General features: G+C 38.6%; 1 protein-coding gene across 1 annotated transcript in view; it reads left to right on the top strand.

Moving 5' to 3' along the window:
• Positions 1-14,133, top strand: part of LOC126462116 (kinase suppressor of Ras 2) — a 168,910-nt gene that overhangs the window by 63,806 nt on the left and 90,971 nt on the right. Inside the window, exons 9-11 of the mRNA XM_050096050.1 lie at positions 3,318-3,463; positions 3,747-3,864; positions 9,840-10,120. Coding sequence (XP_049952007.1) covers positions 3,318-3,463; positions 3,747-3,864; positions 9,840-10,120 — 545 coding nt within the window. The remainder of the gene's footprint in view (positions 1-3,317; positions 3,464-3,746; positions 3,865-9,839; positions 10,121-14,133) is intronic.

A 14,133-nucleotide genomic window follows, 5' to 3' on the forward strand; every position in this document is an offset into this window, starting at 1 on the left:
AGACTTAGCCACAAGTGACTTTCTCCTGTTCCGTAAATTGAAACTTCAGCTTGTTGAGAAGAAATATATTCATCAAATGAGGAATTGGCAGTTGCTGTCAGTGAGTATTTTGCAGAGTGTGACAGAACCTATTTTCCCAAGGGGATGAAAAAGCTGGAGGATCATTGGACCCAGTGTACAGGGTGATTCAAAAAGAATACCACAACTTTAGGAATTTAAAACTCTGCAACGACAAAAGGCAGAGCTAAGCACTACCTGTCGGCGAATTAAGGGAGCTATAAAGTTTCATTTAGTTGTACATTTGTTCGCTTGAGGCGCTGTTGACTAGGCGTCAGCGTCAGTTTAAGCTAAGATGGCGACTGCTCAACAGAAAGCTTTTTGTGTTATTGAGTACGGCAGAAGTGAATGGACGACAGTTGTTCAGCGTGCATTTCGAACGAAGTATGGTGTTAAACCTCCTTATAGGTGGTGTATTAAACGTTGGTATAAACAGTTTACAGAGAATGGGTGTTTGTGCAAAGGGAAAAGTTCTGGACGGCCGAGAACGAGTGATGAAAATGTAGCACGCATCCAGCAAGCATTTGTTCGCAGCCCAGGAAAATCGACTCGCAGAGCTAGCAGAGAGCTGCAAATTCCACAATCAACTGTATGGAGAGTCCTACGAAAAAGGTTAGTTATGAAACCTTATCGTCTGAAATTGGTTCAAGCACTGTCTGCAGCTGATAAGATTAAAAGAATCGATTTCTGTGATTTTATCCTTGCTCAAATGGAAACAGATGAATCTTTCGTTTCAAAGATTGTGTTTAGTGATGAAGCAACTTTCCACACTAACGGGAAAGTCAACCGTCACAGTGTCTGTATATGGGGCACTGAGAATCCGCGGGAAACAACTCAGTATGAACGTGACTCGCCTAAGGTGAACGTTTTCTGTGCCATTTCAGCCAATAAAGTTTTTGGTCCCTTTTTCTTCGAAGGTGCTACTGTAACTGGACTACAGTATCTGGAGATGTTAGAGAATTGGCTGTTCCCTCAGCTCGAACAAGAAGCACAACAATTCATATTTCAGCAGGATGGAGCGCCACCACATTGGCACTTACCTGTCCGTAACTACCTGAACGTCAACTACCCGAGGCGATGGATCGGCCGCCAGGCAGCCCGTGACAGAGCACTTCATCACTGGCCTCCAAGAAGCCCTGATCTTACCCCCTGCGATTTTTTCTTATGGGGGTATGTTAAGGATATGGTGTTTCGGCCACCTCTCCCAGCCACCATTGATGATTTGAAACGAGAAATAACAGCAGCTATCCAAACTGTTACGCCTGATATGCTACAGAGAGTGTGGAACGAGTTGGAGTATCGGGTTGATATTGCTTGAGTGTCTGGAGGGGCCACATTGAACATCTCTGAACTTGTTTTTGAGTGAAAAAAAAACTTTTTAAATACTCTTCGTAATGATGTATAACAGAAGGTTATATTATGTTTCTTTCATTAAATACACATTTTTAAAGTTGTGGTATTCTTTTTGAATCACCCTGTATATCTCTCAAAGGAGATGTCAAGAAGTAAGGTGAGTTGTTTACGAAACAGTCGTTTTTTCATGCATTTTTCACCTGACTTATCAAATCACACTCATATAGTGTGTCAAGAAGAAGACAGATTGTGTGAAAAGGAATGATTTACTAAACTAATGTTTCACAAAAGAAATTAGGCTGTTCTCATAGAAAATGTTTGCATGAGATTTGAGTGTGATCTTTTTCCCACCTTTGACCTTTATCTTCAGCAAAATGTAAAATTTCAAGAAAATCAGTCAACTGAGCTGCACTGAACAAGTAATTTTGTGCATCTGTGTTCTTGTGTTCTGTCACAAAACATCATTTACGAGATGTGAGACACAAGAATTGGAGCTGATGCTGCAAATATGCTTACTAAATGTATCTGTTTATTGGTGGTCAGCTTAAAGTAGGGCCCATTTGAGTCTCTACACATTGTAACGACACTGTTACATGGGGAAGACAGTGAAATTTTGCTGGGGCTAAAGTTTTCAACATCGAAAAGAGATTATTTGATTTAAACAAAAAAAATCAAAAATTTGTTGTTATTCTTGTGTTCCGTAGACATCAAGAAACGTGTGATCATGGGGGTGTTTCTTACTGATCACATTGGCCTCCATCATTCAGAGAATTACTTTGAGACAAATGCAAATGTTTACTGCTAGAACAGTTTCAAAAACATTACACTTTAGTAATTAGTTCTGCAGTGACACACATATAGTTCAGTTGATTTCTTATACATATCTTAGTTCGGTGTAACTCAGAGTAATCTGCTTCCTGCTGCTGCTGTAGTCGTTGACCGGTCCATTTCATCTGCTAACTGGATCAAGTTACGTGAATTCCATGAAATAATTCAGGTACCAAGTCATTTTATAGTGGTTTATGTATGACAAGCTGTACCATTTCTTCTTAGTGGGAGCCCATTCGACATAACAGGCTATATAGTCACAATAGTGTACTAAAACAATTAGATTATTGCACAGATGTGTGGCACAGTGGTTGTGTCTCAAAACTGTCTGCAGTTGTCCATTCTTGAGCCTTGTGCTCCTCCTATTTATATGTTTTTAACAATCAAGTCAACAAAACTACAGTGCAAATTTATTAAATTAATGATTAAACGTTTAACATTTTTATGAGTAACTATCCACAAAACCTTGGTTATTTTATGCTGAAACTGGTATATACAATAAAAAAGACTTTTGCGTAGAATATACATCGTATTATATAAAGTACTGAAAGATAACAATGCTAACCTAAATTTTCTTAATTATGGCTTCATTTGTAAATGCAAAATATTGTGAACATATATTGGACAAGTGTGACCTCCTAGTAACCAAATGTACTAATAAATTTTATGAGATTTAATGTATGAAGCAAAATCTCGTATTAGATACCATTGGAATTACGGAACTTTCAAAAAAGGAATGTAAAACAAAAGAGTTCTTTTATTTCAACATGATAGTGTTGTTTCCTTCCTCTGCTGAATATGTTTCTGCATGTTGTTTACCAAGCATATGTGAAAAAGTGCAGGGAAAAAGTCTGTAGAAAAGTGCTCATCCAGTGCCACGAAGTTGACTGATTCATCTGAAACAGATCACTGCACAAGGACACAGTTAATGGTTGATCAACAGCCCACTTATACACTATGACAATTAGCCTCTTATTAATGCAAACAATCCTTTTTTTTTTTATTTTTTTTTTTTTCAGGACAATATAAACTGATAGCTGTGAGGTTCTAACTGTTAAAATTTGTGTGTTGTCATACAGTATTCACATCTAACCAGTCTCCAAGCTCCGGGCGACCAAGTCAGTCTTCTCCAAGTCATCACCCATCGGTGCTGTTGACGTCATTTGGATGGAGAGACCGTAAACGTTCACATCCACAGCCTTCTGTTAATGTTCAAGCATTTCCGGTGAGCAGCAATTAGCTCATATTTTGTATTGCATCTTGTATTTACTTGATTTCTGTGAAAAATACTGTAACTGAAATTCTGGTCATAATACAGAAAACCTGGCTAAAAATGGCAACAGTAGAAATAACCTTTTGACATATGCACCAAACGTTTATAAGAATAGTTGTTGCCGTAATATTAAGATACTTACTCATAATAATACAGCAAAATCAGGAAAACAAATTTGTGTACACATACATTATAAAATTTTAAGAAGGCTGAAAGAAGTGTGCTGCTGTTACAGGGTCCTGACTCAAGTTCAAACACATCTTCTTGTAACAGCTCAACGCCATCAAGTCCGGCACTTGTCATGACAGCCCATACCCCTCATGCTGCTTCTAAACAACAATTTCATTTTCCAGGTGAGTGTTAAAAGTGAACCACAATTATTTGTTTGTATATTGCATTTAAAATTAGTTGGAACTTGCAACAGTTCTGTACAGAGTGATTGGAGGGAAGCATAGTTGCCAGCATGTGCTGAACATATCAGCAGGTGACTATAACACCAAGCCTACTCGGCACTGAACCTGGCAGCTTCACTTGACTGTGGGAACAGAAAGTCACATAAGTTGGCTGAGCTGCAATGTTTCTCAAATGATTTTAAAGAAACTATTCAATAATAAACTCTTGATTCTCACACATCTTACAGCATAATTTGTCAGCTTCACGATGAACTTCCTGTGATTTCGTTAATGACGTCAGTTTTGCGATCTTTCAATATTAGTTAAACTACTGTGAGAAATACTAAGTTTGCAGTGAAACAAAGGAGTTGCTGTGAATTTGTGTTTCGTGCATGTTAACCATATTTTGCTGCATCTAGAATGTAGATAACATATTGAACAATTTTTTTTTTAAACTTGGAAGGACATTACCCTATGCGTCCAGTGTCCAATCTCAAGAAAATGAAATACCTATAAACTTCTCTGTCATGAACGTGCACACCAGCGAAAAAGCCAGAATGAAATATTCACAAATCGCTCACATCACATAAACAGTTTGAGATATTAAAACAAGATTTTGGGAATTGATAGCACACAAAGAGGAGAATATTTTGCCATATGATTAATATGCAAAACTTTCCATATCTATCATGACATTCAAGCAACTACAATTTTTGTGAAATAATGTAATTTTTAAGGTTCATCAATAGCTGGTGAATGAGAGTTTCTGAGGGTCTTGTAAAAAATAAAACTGAAGAACTTAAGCGTTCATGGGCTTTTGCGTAAACTATTAACCTGTCTTGCCCTCAGTTGCTAGTTTAATAATACACTGTCACAGCAATGTTTTGTAATTTCAACTGCATTGGAATATTAGTGATATGAATGTTTGTAAACTCTGCTGTGTTTTGGCAAAATTAGCATATTTTAACAAGGCAACGAGATAACTCGTTGTGGTCCTTCAGGATTCCATGTTTCCTCAACTACATTCCTGATATGGCTGACAACTCGAGGCCTGTCCTGTGGTGTAACATTTTGCAATGGCTGCTTTTGTCCGCCTTTCAACATCACTGAGTGCAAACTTGTTGTTTCTTGCCACATTACTTTCACCTAGGCCCATTTAGTCTGTAAGATTTAATTTAGCTTGATGCAGAAGAATCCTGATTAAACTATGTACTTTAGCACCAGTCAGTTTGTCAACCTTTTAGTTTGGAGTTTTTGACTTGTACAGCACTAAAAGTTCCATTAACATTGCCTTATGCGAGGTAGGTTCAGCTATATCCAGTGGAACTTTTCTTTGTAGCCAGAGCAAAATATCTACTTTCCTCCACTGCATTGTTGTTGCTTTAAAAGTCACAAGAGTGGTAAGGCACATTGTCCATTATTATTGTCAAATTTGGAGGGATATTTGGCAGCAGAATATTATCTTCAGTCAGTGAATGTGTTGCTGAATGATCACATTTATGGTGAATTTGTGTTCAGACATGGTGCACTGTTGTTATTAATGCAACAAAACATTTGTTTACAATACCTGATGACTGCAGAACTCTTTAATGCCAGAAGATACCACTTTACAGCAAGAGTTGACAAATGTAGATGCATCTGATGTGTGATACCACTTGGTACTCTTTATCCACAGCATGGCAACAGGGTCACTTTACAAACCGAACTGCTGATGGCATGGTAGAGAAAGCTGGCTCGCCATTGGTTTTTACCTGGGCAATGGCATCACATGCCCTCCGGTAACCAAACGTCAAAAGTTGCAACTAATTTTAAATCCACTATAAGAATAATCCTCTTAAATTTTGGAAAGTACATGAAGAATAACAACAGTAGAATGAAAGGATGGATTGCTGCTCGCAGCACATTGAGGAGGCATTGAGTTGCAGACAGGCACAATGAAAAGACTGCTAAGCACTTAAGCTTTTGGGCACTCATTCACACAAACACAAATCGTATACACATGGCCACTGTTGCTGGCAATGAAAAAAACTGTAATTTGCAACCTAAAAACTGATACCTGATGAAAAATGCACCAGCACTGTGGCTATGAACTGCAGAGATTACCTGGTGGAGGGACTCTGCCAGCTTTCAGATACACCGCCACAGTGACCACATTCCAGAAATCCAGCTCAATTTAGAGTACCACATGGCACTAACCTATCCACGAGCCATTTAGAGGAATCCCAAAACACTCACCTGGTTCAGATTCATTGATAAAACCTTCCAGAACCTCCATTCCTGCAGAACCTCAACACCTTCTCCATCTCAAACCAGCAAGCCTCAGTGTTTACCTCTACCTCAGGGATGGTTACAGCAGTACCACCATCCTCATGAGCCCACTAACCATTAACAATAACTCCACTTTGACAGCTACCACCCATTCAATACCAAGAAGTTTCTTCATACAACCTAGGCATTAGGTACCTGTGATTGTCACATTGTAATGACAAACAGTCCCTCTCCAAATATGCCAAAGGTCTCACTGAGAACTTCACAGTTGAAAATTACCCTCCCAATCTCGTTCAGAAACAATCTCCTGTACTTTGGCTCACCAGTCATCTACCACACCCCACATAACCACTATCTGGCCACAAGTTAATTCCTCTCATGATTCAGAACCACCAAGAATTGGGAGCAACTGAATGGCATTCTCTGCCAGGATTTCGAATACCTCTCATTATGCCCTGGAGTATGGAGTATCCTACTCACTATCCTCCACACCACTCCCATAGTAGCATTTCGCCAACTGTCCAACATATGCAATATCCTTGTCTGTTTAGTCTGCACCATGCTCCAATCCCTTTGCTTCTTGGCTCATGTCCGGGCAATAGACCTAGATGCATGACATGTCATATACACCCTCTGGCTACCACCTGTTCCAGTCTTGTCACAGGCATTTTCTGTCCATCGAAGGCAGGGCTACCATTGAAAGGAGGCATGTGATCTACAAACCAAGCTGCAACAATTGTGCTGCTTTTTACATGGGCATGACAACTAACTGTCTGTCCGCATGAATGGCTGCTGCCAGACCTGGCAGCAGGTCCACTCTGATGCTGAACACACTGCCCAACACAGTTTGCTTCACTTCACCGACTGCCTCAGAGCCTGCACCATCTGGATCCTTGCTACCAACACAATCTTTTCTGAATTGTGCAGCTGTGAACTCTTCCTGTGCCATATCCTTCATTCTCTTAACCCCACTGGCCTCAACCTTCGTTACTCCATGTTCATTGCCTACTCATTACCACTTTCCCTGCTCCCTCTCCAGTACTGCACTCACTCACTATTCAACGAACGGACCTACAATCTTCACCCCTTCTCTACCTCTCTTGTCCCCTTTCTCTCTTTTCTACTCCCCAGCACAGTCTCCTGACCCTGCAAATAGCAGCACAATCCTGTTGCCAACACATCATTATATGCTCTCAGAAGCAGGAGATCATATTCTCCAGTCCCAACCCCCATCCAGCATTCCTTTCCCCTGCTCACCCCCTGCTGCCTCTAACCTCACACCATAGGCTGCAGATTGTATTGATGTCAGACATGGACACAGTCAGAAGTCAACCACTGTAGACAGAGATAGAGGTCCCAGGCGTAGGCGCGTGTGTATGTGCTCGCACATATTTTTGAAGGACTTTGTTTAGCAGTCTTTTCATTCTTGCTGTCTGCGACTCAATGCCAACTCTGTGGTGAATAACAATCTAACCTTCTCATAATATTGTTTAAGAAAAACTTGGGTTAAATCTGCATTCTCCATTTCAATCTCCCCTCCTCTCCCCTCCCCCTCCCCATTACTCCTCTCCCCTCTACTCCTCTCCCCTCCCCCTCCCCATTACTCCTCTCCCCTCCCCCTCCCCATTACTCTTCTCTCCTCTTCCCTCCCCCCAAATTACTCTCCTCTCTCTCCACCTCCAGTTACTCTTCTCTCATCCTCTCCTCCAATATGCTCAGCCCCTCCCACCATTTTGGCCCCTCTCGTCTCTCCCACCCTCAGTTAGTCTCCTCTCCCCCTCTGCCAGTTAGTCTCGTCTCTTCTCTCCTCCCCCCGATTGCTATCCTCTCCCCTCCCCTCTCCCCTGAACCCACCTGTCTGCTCCCTCCCCACTCCATCTTCCCACCACCACCTTCCCCCTGCCCACTCCCCCACTGCCCCTTTTTTATATGAGAGGAGTCGTACATTCAGAGTTTGTTCCAGAGGGTTAGACAGCTAACCATGCTTTCTGCATAGATGTTTTGAAAAGATTATGCATCAATTTATGGTAGAAGAGGCATGATTTTTGGCAGTCGGGTGAATGGGTTTTCCACGTTGGTAAAGCCCTGGCTCACAGGGTCCTGAGTGCACTCCGGTTTTTGACCTTGCCCCCCTTACGACTTTTATTTCTCCGAACAAAAAGAATCACTATCAATGACTAGTTCTTAATCTCCAATAAGTGTATTCCTGATTGTACAGTCTTTCTGTCTAATATAACTTACACTTCATTTAATTATTTGACCTTGTGTTGCCAACTTAATTTTTTATCTTTCAATATGGGTGTCAGTTTCTCTATCCCTGTCTGTCTTCTTATTCATGAAATGGATTGTTTCAATAAAAAATAAATTGTGGTTAAAGGTTTATTTACGGATATTGTGGTGCATTGCATGTTTCTGTTACTGTATAAATGTTCTTGTTAGTGATATCAACTAAACACTGTGAAGATCGTTAAGCAACGGTCCTGCTGTGTAACTCTTAACTGACCACTCTTATAACATTTTCAGATTAATTTTGGAAAGTAGAGAATTAGTCAGCTGATCATTTGACTGATAACTTTTGAGCTACCTCTTCTTTAATATGTACAGCATGCTGAGATTCCAAATTAAATACTTCAGTGTGCACATCCTATAATACATCAAGAATTGTGAATGATTGTGTGCTGCCATCCAGTAACAGAATTCAAGTTAATTTGCACTTGCTGTATTTCTCATGATTATTTTTATGCGAGATCCTTGTAATACATACGATAAAATACTATTGTCAAAAGACACAATTCTTGACAAGTCTTATTTGATTTCTGCATTTCAACATAATTTAAACTATGTTTACAATACGAGAAGGAAAGTTGTCAGAACACTGCCCATTTGTAAAGTTCAATTATGTTGCAGTTTCGTGAAAAATTGAGCTCACAATATTTAGAAATGATAGACAGGCAATTGTCCTAAGTATTGTTCACCAATGTTGTTTATCCTTCTGTCTATGAACAAGTTCTATTGACTCACATTTGAACTCATTCCATTGGAGGTGTATATCATATAATTGATAATGTATGTCCACTGATGCTAAATTTTTGCTGGCTGAAACAAAATTTCTGGCCATATTCTGCAGTTACCAAACTGTTTAGCTTTCTGGAACTTATTCTGTAACACAATATTTAAAACAGTGTTGAAAAACAGGTCATACTAAAAATGTAGCTGTCATCATTTGCATATCAATGTGTTTATTTCTCAGATATATTTTGTTTTGTTTTTCTGTATCATTCATGGTGTTGTAGTTTTCTGAAGCCTGAGAGAAAGTGCAATTTTTAAGGATTTCAGTGTGGATCGTTTGTTCTAAATATTGTTTACAGGTTAATGGATGCCCTTGTATAAATTAATGAATTCTTATGCTGTCCAACTATCCTGTAACTGTCTACAGTTTCACAGGTTTTCTTGATTTTTGTGTGCTATTTAGTATCCCCCTTTTCTCCTGTTAAAAGTTGAAATATTTTTAATTGCTGTGAATAACAGCAAAGCCTTCTTTTCAAATTTTTAACTTGAATTGGTGAATAATGTTTCCATTTCTTTCTGTTGTGAGCTGATACGTGTTCATATCCAGGAAGTTACTAATTTGCCCTTCCACATTTGATACAATGTTTTTGTGCACGCAGATGTGAATTCGCAGCCTGAGAAGGGTGTCACCTTAGAGACACATCCATTGGCTCCTTCTGCGTCAACTCCAGTTAGTAGTTCTTCTGTCATTACGAATACTTCAGTAAAGACAACAGAGACGGTGGAGAGTGATGACCTTGCAGACACATCAAAGTCCAATGACAGTGAGCGTACTGTGTCTGGTAGTGACAGTGAACGTACACCTGTGCGGGTTGACTCCCAGGATAGTCAAGTGTCTGATGGGGAAGCAGTTGAACGAACCTGGCCCAGACAAAACAGTGTAAGTAACATTTATTATGACTTTCTGCGATATTAAAAATTAAAAATATAAAAGTTCTAAATTACATTTAGTATTATTAAAACAGTCCAATAATAAGTTTAAGTAAATAAAATTTTTTCAAGGTTCACTAATAAATTATTGAGGAAACAATGAAGATTAAGGTGTTTTCCACACAGAATGACACAAACAGTGATATAGCCACCACTACATTGAAAATCACACCTGAATCTTGTAAAAGAACTACTACTTACTTCCAAAGTGTTTTTGAGAAAGCTATGTGATTAAGAAACATGGTAATTTGTGATATTAATTCTTATTTACACTTGAGTGAATGTAAGCAGACAGAATAAACTTGTGTAGCTGCGTACAAGCATTTACATGGAAGAGAACACGAGATAATGAGCATAGCATGCCTACTGTATCAACACTGTGTTATTTCTTCTGTAACAATTCCGTTTTTTTTTTTTTTGGGGGGGGGGGGGGGGGGACACTACGTGGGTTTTACTTGACACAACATTATTTATAGCTGAAATGCAAAACTTTGGTATCCAGATAGGATAAGTTTGCATGACAAACTAGTTGATTATGATGAAGCAAGCAAAATGGTATTACACAAGAAGAATGTAGGCCTAAGTGTATGAAACACAAGGAGGTAGTGCACTGAACTGCTTACCATTATTGCGAAGCTTAGTGCATGTCATTTTACAGTTTTTGCTGATTTCTTGTTACAATTGAGGGGGAAATTTAAATGCAGAACACTTGGAGCAACATAATCTGAAGAAAGGTTAGCATTTACTCTCAGGCTGTTAGCAGCTGGAGACATTTACATTTAAATTGTTTCTCATTTGAATGCTTGCTGTATCTCAGATAGTTCGTGATGCCTACAGTGGAGTATGCAAAGCACTTCTAGGATTTTATTAAAGTGCATACAGCTAAACCCTGAATTAACAAATGCACTTATAATGAAAATTTCCATTGCTTCCTGCAAAACTCCCATAAGAACAATGTTATGCTCTTAACAAACCCTGCATTAAGAAAGAGTCCACCTTTAAGGAAAAAACTAGAAACATTTTGCAAATTTAAATCTAGTTTTTATGTAATTTTTAACATGTTAGAGTGGGTTTCTGATTTCTTTCCGTTTCACTTCACAAGGGTCAAATTTTTTGTTATGTGATGCAGTAAATTGTGATTAATTCAACCGGTCAACATTTACCTAGATCTTATTCAATAACACGACTTCCCTTCTAGTAATACAGGCAGATGCCTTGAAAGAACCCGAGATCAATTTCCATTCAACTAAGGTCATCTGATGTGAGGTCACAGTAACTGAGTCCACGAAGTGCAAAAACAGATTTTAAAAGCTTACAGTCTAGCAAAAGGTGACGACCATCGGTGATATTGATGACTATCTTAACTGGGGAAGAAATAAGATTTAGAGCTGTCTACATGTGCAGCATATTCAAAAATATGGAAGTGTTCTCAAATGCCAAAGATAATGATTCCTGTGGATTCAAAATGGAGGAACATTCATGTGTCTACAGTCAGTGATGTGGAAAATATTCTTCTAATATAGTTTCAAGGACAGAGAAGTGGAAGCATTCTTATAAGTGAAAAAATCTGCTAGACAAGGTCTGTGAAATAGCTTTGTAGATTGACATTGAAAATTTCAGTGCATTGAACCGCTGGTTGAATCATTTTAAGAAAAGTCACAATCTGTTTATACAGAGTGTAAATGGAGAAAGTGAAGCTCTGGCCATAAAAATCGTAAACTATTATAAGAGCGTTATACTGCCACAATTCATAGAGGGCATATAATTGACTTCTGCCAAATCATATTCTGTTAAGGGAGGAAAGTACCGCAGGGGGGGGGGGGGGGGAGGGGGGAGGTAAAGAAAGGGTGATTATGCCTTAGTGTGTAAATAGTGATTGAAGTGAAAAGTTGCCTTCACTTTTAATTCCCAGTACTTATTAGTACAACTGCACACCCTGGAGATGTCAGAAATCTTTTGTCTTCTTCAGGTATTCAGATGAGAAGCTGTATTTCCACCTACAGTGAACATTGGCCAGGTGAATGATAGTCCTTCACATATGTCTAATCAGCATAATAGAGTTTGTTTACCTTCAAGGAAAAATTATTGTGCTGCCACATTTTAATAAAAATAAATATGAAACCTGTGCTTATTCACTATGTTACTGCCTGATGCAAGCATGTATGAATTTATTGTCTTTCTCACATCCCCAGTTGAACCTTTCAGTGCTTCGGCAATATTCCATCATTATTATTATTTTTTTCTGTTTGGCATTTGTGGTGTGGATCTCTTGGATCTAAGAACCATGTTTGTGTCTATATTCTAGTCAGAAACATTACATTCTCTTCAGATCACTCCATTACTCACATAACTTGTGTCAATAATAAAAGTTCACTCACAGAACCACAGACAATGCTCTCTATGCTGCTGGTGCCAAAGTGATGATGGCGTGAACTTACTCTGGTGGTTCATTGAAAAACTGACAACCAGTGGAACACAAGTGAGCTCATGTGAACTGAACCAAACTGAATGATGTTCACTTGTACTTGGCTACTGTTTATATGAGAGGGAATTCTCATTCGCTGATGTTTGTTCACTCTGGTGTAAAGCAGTCATTACAGTTTCATGTCACAAGTTGACAAGGAGTGAGACACATTTTCATTATTATAGTTTTCATGATTTTGGAATCCAACCAACCCATTCATAAAGTTTGCGTTGACAGATGTAGTTGCTGTTTACTTGGTGTCTGTTGCTCTTTAGGTTGTGCATTGCTATATAGGAAATGTGGCTAATGTATCAAAATTACTGTAAGCTGAAAGCAAACTTATCTATTTCAAAATCTAGACTAAATAAATTTTAAATAAAGGTGGCATGCCACATCCTGTTACACTCAAGGTTGCAGACACAACTATCATTTATTTAGTGTGTGTGTGTGTGTGTGTGTGTGTGTGTGTGTGTGTGTGTGTATAAGACAGGTATTCCATCTTGTTGTCCGCAGTCTGAAAGCTTTGTTCACAATACATTGTCTAGTAACTGTTACTGGTAGTAATATATTAACAGAATTTTGAAAAAAAGATTAAGTATGGATGATTTTAATGACAGTCAGTTCAAGCAGTGTTTAATATGAAAGGAAAAACTGATGTTAACAAATAGGAGTAAGTGCAACTGTCAGTATCTTTTATTGAAGTCATTTACATAGGATCAATTCAGCTTGTGATCAAGTGATAGAATAGAAATTTCAAGTGCCGTAAGATAATATCATTTTGAAGTAAAAATAAAACTTTCTCATATAGATAACCTACAGCATGAAGTAACAATTTAGTATTAGTATTTCTCTAAATTTGTTGTGCCACCACAAACTTGTTTTTCTGTAAAGGTCATCAGTGTTAAATGTACATGTTTATTACTCCAGTATTTAGTCTGAGGATGCAACTTCTCCTCGATAAGCAAGTCTATCCATCTCCCTTTCTTCATTATTTGTTGTAGTTACTAATATTAATTTTTCTGTGCTGGCAGTAACTTAGCTTGTTTTTCTCCACAGTTGTGCCTGTGGACAGAAGAGGTGGTGTTGGGTTACCATGCATAGAGCCCTCTCTCATTATTTGTGTTTTTGTCATTGTATTCTTCTTCACTCACTGTCACAGTCGCAGATATTCACTGTGATGAACAGGCATTACAGCAGAAAGAAAACTGGGATTTTACAATTGTTTAGTGTCCCCTTATTTTATTTTTGCAGTCATTCCAACTGTTTTTGTAATATGGAAATATCCTGTGTAGTCCATTGATTCCCTGCAAGAGGATAAGTTTCAGTTTTTTTCAATATCTGAGTTAACTATCTGCAAATATTACAAAAGAACAAGTGTGATCCATTTCTTCTGAATTAAGAGACAACAAGAACCTTCATCAACTTGGAACAAGAACTAACTCAACATAACGTACATCTGTGTGTTGGAGCAGGTTACTTAACAGTGTTGCTAAACTTCC

The sequence above is a fragment of the Schistocerca serialis genome, chromosome 1, assembly GCF_023864345.2.
Source record: "Schistocerca serialis cubense isolate TAMUIC-IGC-003099 chromosome 1, iqSchSeri2.2, whole genome shotgun sequence".
In the NCBI taxonomy this organism is placed as follows: domain Eukaryota; kingdom Metazoa; phylum Arthropoda; class Insecta; order Orthoptera; family Acrididae; genus Schistocerca; species Schistocerca serialis.